At 42.4% G+C, this 17679-nt stretch overlaps 1 protein-coding gene across 3 annotated transcripts in view; it reads right to left on the bottom strand.

Moving 5' to 3' along the window:
• DNAH14 (dynein axonemal heavy chain 14) overlaps positions 1 to 17679 on the bottom strand; it is a 326351-nt gene that overhangs the window by 119569 nt on the left and 189103 nt on the right. For all 3 annotated transcript variants that reach the window (XM_058701177.1, XM_058701178.1, XM_058701179.1), the window contains exons 44-49: positions 11275 to 11391; positions 7672 to 7830; positions 5970 to 6102; positions 4319 to 4380; positions 3209 to 3396; positions 1891 to 2019 (exon numbers count right to left, since the gene is read on the bottom strand). In XM_058701177.1, coding sequence (XP_058557160.1) covers positions 1891 to 2019; positions 3209 to 3396; positions 4319 to 4380; positions 5970 to 6102; positions 7672 to 7830; positions 11275 to 11391 — 788 coding nt within the window. The remainder of the gene's footprint in view (positions 1 to 1890; positions 2020 to 3208; positions 3397 to 4318; positions 4381 to 5969; positions 6103 to 7671; positions 7831 to 11274; positions 11392 to 17679) is intronic.

The raw sequence follows: 17679 nt of genomic DNA, 5'->3' as shown, positions 1-17679 counted from the left end.
AAGAAATAGCCTATCTTTAAAAAAAAAATTTTTTTTTTTTTTACATTTATTCATTTTTGAGAGACAGAGACAGAGCACAAGCAGGGGAGGGGCAGAGAGAGGGAGACACAGAATCCAAAGCAGATTCCAGGCTCCGAGCTATCAGCACAGAGCCTGACATGGGGTGCGAACCCACAAACCACGAGATCATGACCCGAGCCGAAGCCGGATGCTCAACCGACTGAACCACCCAGGTGCCCCAGAAATAGCCTATCTTTTAAAAAGCAATTACTGGAAAATAAGCAACATGTTATTGAGGCTAGCGAAGAGAGCCTGGTGATGAGCAAGGAACCAGAGGAACGTGACTGAGTCTCCAGAAAAGCCAGGGCTGGCTTGGGGACTGTCTATCCAGCCATAGCCCGTGGATGCACTGTCACATCACAGCATCCCAGCCCTGCAAGCTGGGTGGGGCCCTGCAGGTGTCTCATCTACGCACAGGAAATGTTTTTTAACAGGTGTGCTTCTGCCTGGGGCCCCGGCCCAGCCACAGAAACTCCACAAAAGGTCGGTTTGACTACTTTCTTCTCAGTTCCAGAACTTCTCCAGGCTGTCCTCCAGACCCATTTCTTGCTCCCTCTCTTGCCCTAGTCGCCTAGGTTCTCCCTGGGCTTCTCCCTCCACTGTGGCTCAATGGATGGTTCAGGATGGTCTGGTGTCTGAGCTGACACCACTCATCAGCCAGGGTGCCGTCCAGGATCCTGGGCCCAAGTTTCTCTGAGACACGAAACCATTTGTAATGCAACCATCTAATTCTACAGATAAAGTCCGTTCTGGAGCACAGGGCTCGTGATTTACCGAGAAGGAATCGAATGAGGCATGTCCATTTACTTTTTAAAAACCTTAAGCCATTCTGATTTGGTTCCATTAACAAAACTAATCACACAGGAACAGCTCCCTGGGAATTTGTTGAACTGTGCAATACTACTAAAGATCCTTGATCTGTGTTCTTGAAAATAAAGATGAAGAAGGGAGCCTGGGGGGCTCAGTCGGTTGAGCGTCCGACTTCGGCTCAGTTCATGATCTCCCAGTTCATGAGTTCAAGCCCCGCATCGGGCTCTGTGCTGACAGCTCGGAGCCTGGAGCCTGCTTCCGATTCTGTGTCTCCCTCTCTCTCTGTCCCTCCCCTGCTCATGTTCTGTCTCTCTCAAAAACAAATAAACATTCGAAAAAAATTTATAAAAAAAAAAGAAAAGAAAGATGAAGAGTAGTCTTCCATAGAGAGTAAGCATGTATTTGTTAGGGCACATTTTCACTAGCTTTTCTCATGTGCGTTAACTGCCAACATACTGAAAAGTTTGGATAACTCTTGATGTGACAATAGTGAGCATTTATATATACCCAGAAATTAAACCTACAGGACACTTGTAATTTTTACCAATATTTAATCCTACTACAAGAATCTCTTGGGGCGCCTGGGTGGCGCAGTCGGTTAAGCGTCCGACTTCAGCCAGGTCACGATCTCGCGGTCCGTGAGTTCGAGCCCCGCGTCAGGCTCTGGGCCGATGGCTCGGAGCCTGGAGCCTGTTTCCGATTCTGTGTCTCCCTCTCTCTCTGCCCCTCCCCCGTTCATGCTCTGTCTCTCTCTGTCCCAAAAAAATAAATAAAAAACGTTGAAAAAAAAAAAAATTAAAAAAAAAAAAAAAAAAAAAAGAATCTCCATGAACCCACGGACCTATGTCAAATTGCAAAAGGTGCCATTGGTTAAATTAGGGTGAAATTAGGATTTTGGATTTGTTCTATATGTTCATCTGACTGGATATTCTAAATTTCTCAATTCACTCAAAGCTGTTATAAATATTTCATTGTTGAGTAACAACAGTTAACGTGAACAAGATCTTAGGTACACTGTACCTTCCACGTGAGTTTTTTGGTATCGTAAAGTCCTCCCAAATCCAGTAGCTGTCTGATTAACTCCAGGGGCGGCTGTGCCCCATACGTGTCCGATTCGGGCACATTCAGGTCATCAATGAATATTACAATCTTGAGGAAGACCAAAGGTTTTAGAACACATGAGTTAGTACTGCCTTCCTTTAAATTACAAATTAGGAATAGTAATTATGCTGCGGCGTGCGAACAAAGTCATGTGTCACGACAGCCCTGTTTTTCTATGAAAAGCAGCAGCCCCAATTCCGTTTTGAAGACAGGATTTTAGAAAGCAGCACGTTTTCAGAAGAGCAGAAACTACTCCACAAGGTCATCCTCTTGGTACCGTTCCCTGAGGCTGTGGGTAGTTTCCCTCTTTCTGTCATGTTCAAAATAACACAACAGACCCTGAGCCATCACTTAACAGTAAGCCCCATGTCACCAAACCCAGAGCGACAGCTGTCTGCTCTCCCAGAATGGAATCTTAAAGCAGACCCTCAGCACCATGAGGTCATCTGCCCGGCGGACCGTGCCAGCCTGGAGGACAGTGACACCACCACGACCAACCGCTATTGGCCCGGAGTAACCTCCTTGCTCCCGCGCCCTGTGCCTGGAAAAGTCGTTCATTTCGTACAGCTTCGTGGAGCTCCCTCTGTCTCTAGGTGGATACCTCGCAGATTCACAAATAACTGAATAAAGCCAAGAAATGTTAAAAGTTTACTCAGCTAAATTTTGGTTTTTAACGGTCCCGAGCCATGCTCACGGGAAGAAAACGTGGTCAAATACACTGTTCCCAAACCAATGGCATCTAACACATTTTCCTGCCTTCTCTGTTCACGTTTAATGTAGATTCCAGGAGCTTCTTTTGGCTTTAGTAATTCTGAATGAGTATAATTCATCGTGTTGGAAACCATATTATATTGATTTTTAAAACCAAAGTCTCCATGGAGCACCTGGGTGGCTCAGTCGGTTCAGCGTCCGACTTCAGCTCAGGTCACGATCTCACGGCTTGTGGGTTCAAGCCCCGCGTCGGGCTCTGTGCTGACAGCTCAGAGCCTGGAGCCTGCTTCGGATTCTGTGTCTCCCTCGCTCTCTGCCCCTCCCCCACTCGCGCTCTCTCAAAAATAAACAAACTTAAAAAAACATTAAAACCAAAAACCAAAGCCTCCATTTCAAAGTGCATTTTCTAGTAATGCGCAGGACTCTATGTCACACTTATCCTTTTCTGTTTATTATTATTAATGAAAATAAGTCACATTATGAGGTGAGTGGGTGAAGTTGGTCAGAAGGCATGGGAGGGCTTTACCTGGTTGCTCTTTGGCGCTCCAAGACTGTCTTTCGTTCTTCTTACTAACTTCTTAAGGATCATCTCCTTGGCTTTGGCAGCAGTCATACTGATGCTAAAATTTATCGTTGAGACGATAATTCCTTTGTTATTATCTTTCAGTGAACTTTCTTCAGTTTTGACTTCTGGCTTTTTAATAGTCTTCCCATCTGTTATGCCAAATATGGAAAGAAACACAAATTTAGAGTACTTTAAGAATATCCGTGATTTATTTTAAGGTGTTAGGAAATAGGAAAATTACATAATTTTAGTATATTGTAGTCATTTTCAAGCAATTACCCTGAGGACAGTTCAGTGAGAGAAGGAATGTTTCCAGTGACTTCCTTACTCGTATGTGGTGTGCAGAGTCTCTGTGCCACCACGGCCACATGCAATGGTATGACAGCCACAAACTGTACATTTCTGCACAATTGACACGGGTAACTTTCTACGACTTAAAAATATCTAGGTTTGCAAGACGTTACGCATCTACTGGAAGGAAGTGCACGTGAGAGGCGTGAAGGCCGCGCACAGGTGGGTCCACCGAAGGCATCGGAAGCAGGACCCATTCATTCCCCGAGTGAGGCTTGTCTACCACGGCCACTTGGGATGGAACGACAGCAAATGTCATGGGAAAACCAGACCCCAAACTCTTGTGGCAGGAACCCTGCGGCCAGGCCCTTTCCCTTCCCCGCAGCTCCCCGTGGGCGGCTGGCTCTTCCTCTTCAGAAATGGGGGGCTGCTCCCAAACCCTTCAGTCAGGGCTCTCCAGGACGAGGTTCCGGAAGCTCATCCAGAATTTTAACTTCTCCACAAGCACGAGAATAGAACAGGGTGACGCTGCCTTCAGGGACACGTAGACCTAGTCCAGAATCCCCGGGGAAGCCAGAGTCCCACTTTCTGGCAAGTTCTCCCATAACTATTCCAGCATTTGGGTGGGGCATGGCGTTTGACAGGAGAGTGGATGTTTTTCAGGATTTTCCATTTGAAACTATCGGTGGAAATGTTGGTTCCGAGATTCCTGACAAGCACACCGTGACTTGCACAAGCAGAGACAGGAAGCAGTTTTCACATGAGGTAATTAATACACACCCAGACTTGTGGATCCTGTCTTGTGACTTTCAGAAAGCAAGATGCTGATATTCTGCTTCAGGCTGTTGGAACAAAAGGTTTCAAAGATTCAGAATTTGCCTGTTTACCACTGCAGCTGGAGGAACAAAATGTAAGCAAAGTGTCAGGGTGTTGAGTTTCTCTCTCTCTCCTACAGGGAAACAAATATTTTTTCCTGTTTCCACTTTTTGACAGGTAACACCGCGTCACCACTGTCACCATCACAACCGATACCCAGACTTAACAACACAGGCTGACTCTAAAAAACAAACCAGACAGGAGCGCCTGGGTGGCTCAGTCAGGTAAGCATCCGACTTCGGCTCAGGTCTCACAGCTCTTGGGTTCGAGCCCCGCGTCGGGCTCTGTGCCGACAGCTCGGAGCCTGGAGTCTGCTTCGGATTCTGTGTCTCCCTCTCTCTGCCCCAACCCCACGTACGCTCTGTCTCTCAAAACTGAATAAACATTAAAAAAAGTTTTTTAAAAACAAACAAATTCTTAGGATTCCAGGCTATTGGTATTTACGATGGGTAGTGAACCATTAACTCACTTGTCCCTTTATAAAGCCCTGCTCACGTCTAGTTTGGTTTTGGCTTCAGGTGTTTCTTTTTAATATTATCTTTCTTTATTAAAATCTTCAGTTTAAATAGTGAGCATAGAGTGAGATTTATTTTTTAAGGTCCACTATAACAATTCAGATAAGGAAGAATTCCTATGGTATTAAACGTTTTTCCGATTTTTCACAGCCTCATTTAAGGTCAGTGGGATTCTATTCCAAAATCATTCGTGTAACACATAGGCGACAATGGCCCAGACCAAGAGTGGTACTGGGTAAAGACAGGGGCAGGAATTCATGATGTCTTGGGAAGACAGGGCAGCCTTGACTAGTGCGGATGCAAAATGGGAACGCGGCTTGGGGGGGAATCAACCAGGCTCCCCACCAGGAGACCACCTGCAGGGAGGGCAGGTGTCTCTTCCACACCTGCGCCTGAGCCATGGGCCAGGGTTCGTGCTGGGCCTCGAGGGGGCCCCGGACCCGGGTGTGTGACGTTTACAAGAGGGCCCGACACGGGTGTCCCCACGGTCCACCTGCTTATTCTGTCCAAACAACAGCACACCTACCATTTTAATTAACTTCAAAATTTTGCATTTTTCTAGGATTCTTTTTCATTCCTTCTTTTGTAATTCAGGAGGAGACACAGAGAATGACAAAGTTCTTTGTAAAGAATACTTTTGTATTTCATGAGAAGAAAATGTATTTGTAGTGCAAGAGAACCCATTACATGCAACACTTCATTTGTATGTTTCAGGTGCACTTCTTCAGGAAGGAAAATAGCTCATACCTGCACTTTGTTATGTAAAAAAAATTGAGATTTTAAATAACTTTGTTATGTAAAAAAAATTGAGATTTTAAATTTAGTTATATTTCAAATAAATGTAAAAATTTCTCATTTAAAGGAATTAATCCAGGAGTTAATACTTTGGAAAAGTAAAGATTTTCTTCTTAACTCCTCTTTTGAGTAATTTTGCATTTTTACATAACAGGTTTGCTTTTTAAAACAAGGCACATTTATATATTAGAGCAAACTTTTTTTTTTCTACCAGACAAATCAAATTTAGAGTTTAAATATACAACCTTGATTTTTTAATTTCGTTATACAACAGGACTTCTCCTAAAATTGACCCATATTTCACATCAAATGCTCCAGGGCCCTCCAACCTTTCAAGCATTTGATTAATGGTAGTGGTTTTCCCAACACCAGCGTCTCCTAAGGGGGAAAAAAAAAGACATCAGGTTAGATTTATAGCCAAGAAAATGAATAGACGTTAACATATTAAGATGAACCAGTAACATTTTACTTGAAAATTGCGTGAAAAAATGGATTCTTTTCTTCCCTTTTTAAAAAATGTGGTTAAGATTGGGTAAACCAGCGAGTAAATATGAAATCTGCTCTAAGTATTTACATCTCTTATAAAAGGATAGATTAGGAGTTAGCCGTTATTTAAAAAAAAAATTATTTATTTATTTATTTATTTAGTTAGTTAGTTAGTTTATTTTTGACAGATAGAGAGACAGAGACACAGCATGAGCCAGGGAGCGGCAGAGAGAGAGGGAGACACAGAATCCAAAACAGACTCCAGGCTCTGAGCTGTCAGCACGGAGCCTGACGCTTCAACTCATGAACCACAAGATCATGACCTGGGCCGAAGTTGGACGCTTAACCAACTGAGCCACTCAGATGCCCCAGGAGTTAGCCATTGTATTTAATCAAATGTTCATTCACACCTATCACAAATCCTTTTGCTTCTAGCAGAGCAGAGCTACTCCATGAAATGAATTTCCCTGAAAGTTTTTGCCAAAACAGTCTTGGGGAGAGAGGAGAGGATGAACTATAGCAACAGAATGGGGAGTCATGACTTTACAATCCACCAAATATTAAGTAAGAATAAGAATTTTCTTAGACCAAATTGGAGGCAAGGTGTGGATTATCTGAGAGTTCCGATTTTGTTTTGCCGAGTACGGGACTCGGAGTGTCGTCCTGTTGCCTCTGGTGACCAGCAGCACAGCGTAGGAGCCAGAAATGGTAAGAAAAGGGTAAAATAAATGCTAACAAAGAAGTGGGACCGTATTGAATTACTCATTTGGTAATGTTAAAAGACTGAAAATTCTTAACATTGGGCTGAGGAACTGTATGTGTAAATTTTTAAAAAATCAGGCAGTTTCTTTTAATTTTTTCCTTGTATATAATTATGTGAGTAAATTTAGCTAAACCAATCAACGTTCCTACCATCAGGCACCCTCTGGGGCCATCAGCCCACAGGCTGTGAAGGCCATGCATGTATGAATCCTGTAGTCTACTTCTGGAATTTGTCTGGGAAGGAATGAAAACATGAAGAGACCAATAATGTCCTCTGTGGGCAAACATGTGGGGAAATGGGCATTCATATACTTTTAGTAAGAATATATATTGATATATAGTGTATAAAGCTTTCAGGGCGTATCTTTTCCCCAAGTTTTAACATAAAATGTTTAGACTAAGTAATTACTAAGCCTCTTCCTAACCCTGAAATTCTCCTGTTTTTTTTTAAAGCTTACCTATTTAGTTTTGAGAGAGAGAGAGACAGGCAGAGAGTGAGTGGGGGAGGGGCAGAGAGAGAGGGAGACACAGAATCCAAAGCAGGTTCCAGGCTCTGAGCTGTCAGCACAGGGCCTGACGTGGGGCTTGAACCCACGAACTGTGAGATCATCACCTGAGCTGAAATCAAGAGTTGGACACTTAACTGACTGAGTCCCCCAGGTGCCTCTGAAATTCTCCTTCTTTAAATCTTTTTAATACCTGTGAGAAGTACAGGGCAGAAATTCTTTAAAAGAAGGCTGATGAGGAAAGAAAAGGACACCGTGTCGCTGGTGGCGATACGGTTGATGTTCTCGCCATACTCTGTGATCTTCAAGAGGTTCTCGCTGGATGCTTGCGGGTTAGCCAGCATTGAAGTTCCTAAGGTAAAGTTTTAAAAAAAAGTTTCAAATAGCCTATACATAAATGTTAAGCTATTTTCTTAGGTTCTAAATACTTCCTGGAAAAGTCTGTTTGGTATAAAGCGATATCAACATGTGCGGATAAGCGAAACCCGATGCAAGTGCGGGGGGCGGGGGGTGGGTCCCTGTGGATCTCATCCACACTCGCAGCTGGAAACCACTCCGCCCCCCCCCCGCCCCCCCCCCCCCGCCCCGCCATCCCTAAGTCTACCGTGTACACACCCTCCCACCCTCCCACCCACCTCTGCTCTGCTCGCTTCTCCTCCTCGTTCCCTGGAGTGCAAGTGAAGACAGCCCCTCTCCTGCGTCCTTTTAAAGAACTTCGCTCCTTTGGTGAGCCTTCTCCCCTTCCCCCCCCCGCCCCGTGATCTGTCTCTTTCTTTCTGCTGAAATTTTCCACTGTGGAAACACGTATGCACTAGTATCTCCAATCTTTTTATTGGTTGAACTGTGGGAAACTGACATTTAGTAAAAACCCGTTGAATATAGGCAATTTTATAGGAAGTAAAACACAAACACACACACACCCACAAACAAAAACTAAACCAAGTCTCTCTTGATACAACAGCTTCCTGTGAATACCATCCCAATTCTTCCCCCCACATTACACAGACAAAACTCTCGAAAGGGTTAAATACAACACAGACCTCACTTCATCTCTGAAGCACTAGAAACGGACCAGCCAGGACATTCACATGGTGCACAATTCAAACGTACATCGGGGGATGCACTCAGTGGTCTCTTCCTCACTCCTTCATCCCAGGGACTAGTCCCCACCCCACACTGTGTGCCCTGCACAGCAATTATTAAAAATTTAGTACATTTTAGAGATCCTCTATCCCACAGAGACTTTTTTCTAGCTAATATTCTTCTATTTGATGAATGTATCGTACTTTTCTTACCAGCGCTCCAGCAATGGATAATTACTGTGGTTTCGGTCTTGGGCTGAGTTTATGTAAAATACGCCTACCATTTTGCACATAGCTTCTCATGTGCACAGTTGTCGGGTCACTACAAAGTGGGACACGGTTTATAATTTTGATATGTATTGACAAACTGCCTTCCAGTGCTTTCCTTCCAAAGCACCTCACACAGCCAGTGGTATTTCTGAGATGCTTTCTGGATTATTGTATGAACAAAATGTGGGTTTTTTTTTTCTGTTTGTTTTTTTTTTCTGTGGGAATGCCAGAGACTGGCCTGGACCAGGACCCCTAACTTACTTTGCATGGTGCTGGATCGAAGAGGACATTGTGATGCTGTGACATTTAGATTCCTGTTACAGGTTTGGGTTTGAAAGCTTGAGAGGGTTTCAGTTTCTTCTAAGCCTGTTGCCTACAATTAGGATAAGACGGAACCGGGGGAAGTGGGATCTTCATAGGTTTGGAGGAAATAAATACCTCTGTTTTCCCATAGGAACGGCACACTAAGATACTGAGTTACGTACACTGACGTTGTTATATTTTTGTATGTAGTAGTAAAAGTTAAGGATAAAAATAACCAACATTAGCTGCTTTGACATATGAGACACAATTCAGAAGTTTCAAAGAAACAGAATCACCCACTAATACTTACGTACTTTTTAAGATCAATATTGTATAATTTATTTTGTTAAAAAAATAAAAAATAAAGAACACATAATTTTCAGATTGAAGGTATGCATCTTCAATAGTACCAACAAGTTAAAGTTGTTTTGTTATACTGGTGGACTCTTCCCTGTTCCTGACCTACTGAGCAGGTATGTAAGATGCTTCTATTTATGCAAATGATCTGGTACCAGCATTTCTCCTCATCCTATATGTAGAATGTTTGTATAAATTAGTTCAAAAATAGAGCTTTCTGGATGCCTATAATTATGGTATCTCTGGCTGTTTTCTACCAAAAAGTCTTATAACCAAACTTTGAAATTCACTGATGAGAGAAGCCTAACCTCAAAGAAATTCAACTCCATTTGCATTTATTGAATTTCTTGTATGCGCAGCTTTGCCTCAACTTCAACTGAGCTCTCACGGCACAACAATTTTCTACATCTTTGTTTTCTATGTGTATAAGCAGAAGATTGAGAATGAAAACCATGAAGCATGTTGTGGGTGTTAGGTTACGGTTGGTTTTTTCTCATTAGCAGTTTCTTTTATAATCAAGTGTAGTTCTTACATATACAGTTGTCCTTTTTTTTTTTTTTAAATGTTTATTTTTGAGAGAGAAAGAGAGAGAGAGGATGTGAACAGGGGAAGGGCAGAGAGAGAAGGGGACAGAGGATCCAAAGTGGGCTTGGGCTGACAGCAGACAGCCTGACGCGGGGCTCGAACTCATGTACCATAAGATCATGACCTGAGCTGAAGTCGGGACGTAGAACTGACATGAGCCTCCCAGGCTCCCCTGCTTCTCCTCTTTCAGAAGAAGTCCTCCCCCTTCCCTGCTCTCAGTCATCATAGCTAATTAAAATGATACGTATTTTCCAGCAGGAAGCCCTTCAGTCAACTACAGCTTCACCATGCACACCTGACACAATCAAATATATTCCAGTTTCTCAGAAAGCAACATTCAGTGGTTACTTGTTTAAGGCATGTTTTGTAGACATAGATCTAAACTGGTTCCACTACAGATGCTGGCGAGGATGTGGAGACACGGGAACCCCCTTGAGCTGCTGGCGGGAATGCAGACTGGTGCAGCCGCTCTGGAAAACAGTGTGGAGGTTCCTCAAAACATTAAAAAGAGATCTACCCTACGACCCAGCAACAGCACTGCTAGGAATCTACCCAAGGGATCCGGGAGTGCTGATGCATAGGGGCACTTGTACCCCAATGTTTACAGCGGCACTTTCAACAATAGCCAGATTATGGAAAGAGACTAGATGTCCATCAACTGACGAATGGATAAAGAAGATGTGGTTTATATATACAACGGAATACTACTTGGCAACGAGGAAGAAGGAAATCCTGCCATTTGTAGCAACGTGGATGGAACTGGAGGGTATCATGCTGAGTGAAATAAGTCAGGCAGAGAAAGACACATACCATATGTTTTCACTCGTATGTGGATATTGAGAAACGTTAACAGAAGACCATGGGGGAGGGAAGGGGAAAAAAATAGTTACAGAGAGGGAGGGAGGCAAACCGCAAGAGACTCTTAAATACAGAGAACAAACTGAGGGTGGATGGGGGCTGGGGGAGAGGGGAAAGTGGGTGATGGGCACTGAGGAGGGCGCTTGTTGGGATGAGCACTGGGTGTTGTACGTAAGCCAATTTGACAACAAATCATATTTAAAAAAGGGGGAAAAAAACCTAGATCCCGCACGAACTTGGAATATATCAATCTTCAAAGTTGCTGACATATCTACTTTTACATGTAGAGTAATTCCAATATTTTAGAAAAGTTAGAGAATGGTTCTTAGAATTAGTCTTACCTTTCTGAATGAGTGTCTGAATACTAGGAAGTAACTCTGACCATGGTATGAATTCGCATTGCTGTAAATCCACAAAATACCCAAAGATCGAATGCTTACCAGTTGGTAGGCTGATGCCTGTGTTTGAAAATGACAAATAAACAGGTCCAAGTAAGAAAGGTTTGTTTATGGAATTTTCATTAATGATATGATCTCTCTGTGAAAAATCTGATTGTTGAACTAGAAACAGTAACTATTCACCAAGGGTATATCCAAATATATAAAACAAGCCCATCTTTTTCTTCTTCTTATCTTTAATTATATAAAAACATCTTTTTTATATCCCCAAAGCAAGGTGAATCATGATGTGATACTCTTTGAGGTCTTACCTGGACGTCCCGCTTATCACCCTGTGCTGGATATTTTTAAGTGACAGTCACTGGTAGACTCAAAACAATATATCAGGTAAGTCTGCCACTTCTTTGCAAATCACATTCACTTTTCCACTATAAAATTAGTAAATTTTCTTAATAGATTCGGGAAAATACAGGATAATAAAAGCAGAATCATTTAGCCATGGTTTCACCATATGAAGATAACAGTGCTAATATTTCATATAGTTCTTTGAATCATTTCTAAAATTTCCATACACAGGAAAATTCATTTTTCGGGAGTATACAGTTCTAGGAGTTTTTTTTACCACATGCATGTATTCTTGTAATCACTACAGTAGACGAGATAAGAGAACAATTGTAAAACCCCCCAAAATTCCCTTGTGCCTACCCCTTTTGTATTCAGTCCTAACCCCTGATAACCACTGATCTATTATTTTTTTACTTTTATCTATTTATTTATTTATTTATTTATTTATTTTTTGAGAGAGAGAGAGAGAGAGAGAACACATCCCAAGCAGGCTCTGCACTATCAGTGCAGAACCCAATGTGGGGCTCGATCCTGTGACCCCAGGATCATGACCTGAGCCAAAATGGAGAGTTGGACACTCAACCAACTGAGCCACCCAGATGGCCCTGTTCTCTATATTTGCTTTATCCAAACTGTCATGGAAATGGAAAATTACAGTAGGCACCTTTTTGAAACTGAGTTCTGTCACTACATAATGCATTTAAGATTCATTCCTGTCGTTCATCACTCTTCATCAATGGCTCATTCCCTTTCACTGCTGAATAGTATTCCACTGTGTGGGTGGACCACAGTCTGTTTAACCACTGACCCATTAAAGAACACTTGAGTTCTTCCCAATTTTTGTCAACTACGAATAATGCTGCCATGAATATCTGTGTGTAGGTTTGACTGAATATAAGATTTCATTGATCTGGGATAAGTACCTAGAGGCTTGATGGTGGGTCCTATGGTACATGCATATTGAACATTTTAAGAAACTCATACCGCTTTCCAGAGTGGCTGTGTTTTTATCCTACAATTAGCAGTAGATGAAACCACCTGTTGCTATATAGCCATGCTAACACTTGGTATTGATTTAAAAAATTTTTAGTTTTCCATCTTTATTGAGACATAAATGGCAAATGATATCACGTAAGATTCAAGTGCACAGTGGGATGATTTGATACATACATATATTGAGAAAAAATTACCACAAGGTTAGTTAATAACTTCATCGCCTCACATAATTATCTGTCTGTGAACGTGTGAGAACATTTACGATCTACCCTCTTAGCGACGTTCCGATATACAGTCTGCACATTACATTCCCAGTTTTGATTATTTGATAACTGGAGGTTTGTGTTCGTTGACCAACATCTCCTCATGTCCCCCACCCGCCGGGCACCTGGCAGCCACTGTCTTATTCTCCACGAGTGTGGCTTTTTTAGGCCCCACGTATAAGTGAAATCGTACGGTATCTGTCTTTCTCAGTTTGACTTATTTTGCTACATATATATCACATTTTCTTTATCCATTTATCTGTCGATGAACCCTTAGGTTGTTTCCGTGCCCTGGCTATTATGAATAATCCTGCAATGAACATGGGGATAATATTATTTCTTGGAGACAGTGAATTCATTGCCTTTGGATATACACCCAAAATAAGATTGCTGGATCACACGGTAGCTCTATTTCTAATTTTTTGAGTCACCTCCATATTGTCTCCCACAGTGGCTGCACCAACCCCATACTGTTTCCCACAGTGGCCATGTGAATTTAAATTCTCACCAAGAGTGTACAAGGTTCCCTTTTCTCTACATCCTAACATTTGCCGTCGTTTGCCATTTTAGTAATAGTCGTTCTAACAGATGTAAGGTAATAATACCTCATTGCGGTTTTCATGTGCATTTACATGATGATTACACTGGACTTTTCATGGCCCTATTTGTCATTTGTGTGTCTTTGGGAAAGTGCCTTCTGTTCAGGTCCTCTGCCATTTTTAATCAGAGCATTTGGGGTTATTTATGAATTTATGTTTTGCTATTGAATTGTAGGAGTCCCTTATATATTTTGGCTATGAACCCCTTATCACACATGTATATGGCGTTCAAGTGTTTTCTCCTGTTCTATGGATTCATTTATGTCCTTAACCCATTTTGAGTTAATTTTTGTCAGTGGTGTAAATAGGGGTCCAACTTCATTATTCAGTTTGCCTGTGATTATCCAGTTTTCCCAATTCTCTTTATTGAAGGGACTATCTCCTTGGTGCCTTTGTCAAAAATTGGTTGGCTATATGAGCACGGGCTTGTTTCTGGACTCTCCGTTCTGTTCCATTGGTCCATGTGTCTGTGTTCAGTGCCAGCATCATGCTGTTTTGACTTTTATAGCTTTGTAATACAGTCTGATATAAGGGGGTGCGATGCCTTCAGCTTTGTTCTTCTGCCAAAACAGGACTGTTTTGTCTACTCAGTCTTTTATAGTTCCCTTGTTCCCTCTTCCTCTCTTCCTGCCTTCCTTTGTGAACTGATGATTTTCCCTAGTGGTGTGCTTGAATTTCCTTCTCTTTATCTCTTGTGTATCTACAGTTGGTTTTTGGTTTTTGGTCTGTGGTTACCATGACATTTGCATACAGTGTCTTACAGCTATAATAGTCTTTTAAGCTGATAACAAGCTCATTTCAGTCACTTGCAAAAACTCTTTTACCCCTCCTCCTATTTTATGCTATTCATGTCACAGTTTACTTCTCTTTATTACTGGAGCTACAGTAATTTTTAATGTGTTTATCTTTTAATTTTTATACTAGAGTTAAGTGATTCACAGACCGACATGTTACGATATTAGAACATTTGACTATATACTAACCTTTACCAATGTTTTTTATAATTTCACGTGTTCTCCTGTTACTAATTAACATCCTTCCTCATTTCAATTTGAAAAGCTCCTTTTAGCATTTTTTGTAAGGCAGGTCTAGTGGTGATGAACTCCCAGCTTTTGTGTGGGAGAGTCTTCATCCCTCCTTCATTTCTGAAGGACAACTCTGTGGGGTGAAGTATTCTTGGTTGGCAGTTTTTTTTTTCTTTCAGCATGTTGAATATATCATCCTACTCTCTCCTGGTGTGCAAGGTTTGTGCCAAGAAATTTGCTGAGGTTTATGGTATTCCCTGTAGGTGGGTAATTTTTTCCCTTGCCTATTTTCAAATTATCTTTCTTTAGATAGGTTATAAGGTGTCTGAGAAGATTCTTGGGTTGAAATTATTGGAGGACCTCTGAAATTCATGTAACGGGTACCTAAATCTCTCCCTGGATTCAGTCAGTTCTCTACCATAATTTCTTTAAGCCTTTGCCCCTCTCTCCCTCACTTCTCCTTCTGGGACCCCAGTAATGTGTAGAGTTTTAAAAATTAATGATATCCCATATTTCACAGGCTTTCTTCATTTTGTTCTCCTGTGAGTGGATAATTTCAAATGACCTGCTTTCTGTCTTAGAGGTTCTTTCTTCTGCTTGATCCAGTCTGGTTGATGTTCTGTTTCACTCGTTGTGCTCTCCAGCTCCACCACTTGTGTTTGGTTCTTATTTATGATTCCTATCTCCGTTAAATTTCTTATTTTGTTCATATTAAATTTCTTATTTTGTTTCCCTGATTTCATTGAATCATCTTCCAGTATTTTCTTTTTAGTTCACTGGGCTTCCTCAAAACAAGTATTTTAAGTTCTTTACTGGGAAAACCACAGACCTCTGTTTCTTTGGGGCCAGTTACTATAAAAATACTGCACTTCTTTGGCTGTCATGTGTCCTTGACTTTTCATGCTCATTGAAGTCCTTCACTGCAGTCTCCACATTTGATGATGCAGTTTCCTCAAGTGTTTACTAACTGGCTGTGGGAGAGAAAAAACTCCCTTCGACTCATTGAGGATTCTGAGGCTTTCTCAGTATTTTCTATGGAAACGCTTGCTGCACTCTTCTGGTTCTCTCCAGTTGGGTAATTTTGGGGCATGTATGCCTTCTCTCCATCCTGGCTGGCCAGGCGGGGCACTGACGGCCTCCCTGTTGCTTTCCCTAAGGTGGTGGTTGGATGCTGTATTTGTGTGTGATTTCTCCCAATCCTGCAGCTGGGCTAGTTTTGTACCAGCCATCTGAAAAAGTTCCCTTCTGTGGTGCACACAGGGTGCTGGCCACCGGATGAGGGTGTTTATGGGTGAGGCTCATGGAGTGTTCGGGTGCCCATGGGCCAGTTCAGGGGATCCTCAGGCAAGGTGTCCCCAGCAGCTCATGGGTAGAGCTCCTTGGAGTCCTAAAGTTGTTCAGCAGGATTCGTGTCCCTTTCACATGCTCCATTCTGAATCCTGACTGCTGTTCTCCCAGCCACTCACTGCCCCACACTCAATAGTTCACAATTCAGTCCTTTGTGGGGGGCTAACGAGAAATGGGCCTCCCTGGTAGGGTCCCGCACAACTGAGAAGCTGGCTGCTCACACACACACCGTCACTTTCCCCTCCTGGCACTGGGCTGTGCCGCCAAGGGAAGGGTGACACAAGTAAAGAGCTGAGAAATGTGTCTATTGTACCAACAAATGTACACATGCCGATTTCACTTCTGCATGATCGGCGTATCTATCAAGCAAAGAAAGCAGGAGTTCAGGCTAAAAATGCCTTTGTGGAAGTCTCCTATTGCTGCTGTAACAAATCACCACAAGCTTACGGGTCTTAAAACAACACAGATTTATTCTCTTTCAGTCCTAGAGGTCAGGAGTCCAACCCGTTTTCACTGGGCTAAAATCAGAGTGTTGGCAGGACCCTGTTCCTCTGGAGGCTCTCGAGGAGAATGCCGCTCTTTCCCTTTCCAGTTTTGGGAGGCCACCTGCTGTCCGTGGCTCGTGGCCCCGCCTCCATCTTCAAAGCCGGCAACTGCCCATCTCTTCAGCCATGCACTTACATCCTTACACCCGCTCTCGGACTCTTCCGCCTCCCTCTTGCATCGCAAAGGACTCCTGTGACGAGACTGGCCCCCCGTAAAGTAGCCCACGATAACTTCCCATCTCAGGATCCTTCACTTCATCACATCGACAAACTCCCTTTTGTTATGAGACAGCATATTCACAGGGTCCAAGGGGTGAGATGTGGGAATCTCCGGGAAGCCACTATTCTGCAAGGGGGCTCATTGTAACATCCGTCCTTTGCCTTCTCTCTCTGTTGTTTTTATCTCCTGCAACTAAGAGCTAGTTTGTGAGGAAACGGTTTCCGGTCAGGGAACGAGCCTGCCCCTCACCTAATTCTGCCCTAAGGGTAACATGCACTGATGATCTTTAGCTGTGACGGCTGCAGTGGGTACACTTTCGACAGAACGGAACTGTTAGCCTCAACCATAAATTATTCCTACAGATAGTTTTTTCAAATTTAATCATCAGTTAAAGGTAATGAGCAGAAACAAAGGAACAGCCATAAATTACCAAGACTTGAATGACTGGAACGATCAGGTGCATAATCTAAGACGGCCATGCTTGTTACGTTGAAAGAAATAAAAGTAAGCTTGAAAATACCTAAAAAGGATGAGAAACTATGAAAAAGTGACAAAGCCTATTTGAAACAAAGGAACCAAATACAGCTCCTAAAAATGAGAGGAGTGCGGACACAACAACAAAACCAGGACCACGCTTACTGGGGAAGCACTTTTAAGTGCCACCATTTAGAATGGCAAACCTAAAACCAAAGGAAAAAAAGATGGAGTACTTACAACTAAGCTTAGTAAGAAATACACAAAGTCAATATGAAGAAAACTCGAAGACTTGTCTCTAGGTTTCTATTTACTAATTCTTTCTCTGGTGATGCGGTGATGCCAAGAGTAGAATTTCTATTTGGTCCTTTTTCATAGCCACATGTTTGTTCATTTCTACTTGTTTTTGTTTGTTTGTTTTTGCTTCATAATTGCTTATTTATGTAAACACAGATGCCATTTCCTTGTTTATCTTTTAGAGAACCCTAAACACATTCACATTAAAGTCAAGTCTCTGTTAGGAACCGATACTTT

The sequence above is a fragment of the Neofelis nebulosa genome, chromosome 15 (assembly GCF_028018385.1).
Source record: "Neofelis nebulosa isolate mNeoNeb1 chromosome 15, mNeoNeb1.pri, whole genome shotgun sequence".
NCBI lineage: Eukaryota > Metazoa > Chordata > Mammalia > Carnivora > Felidae > Neofelis > Neofelis nebulosa.
This window is presented reverse-complemented; position numbering and strand designations above follow the sequence as displayed.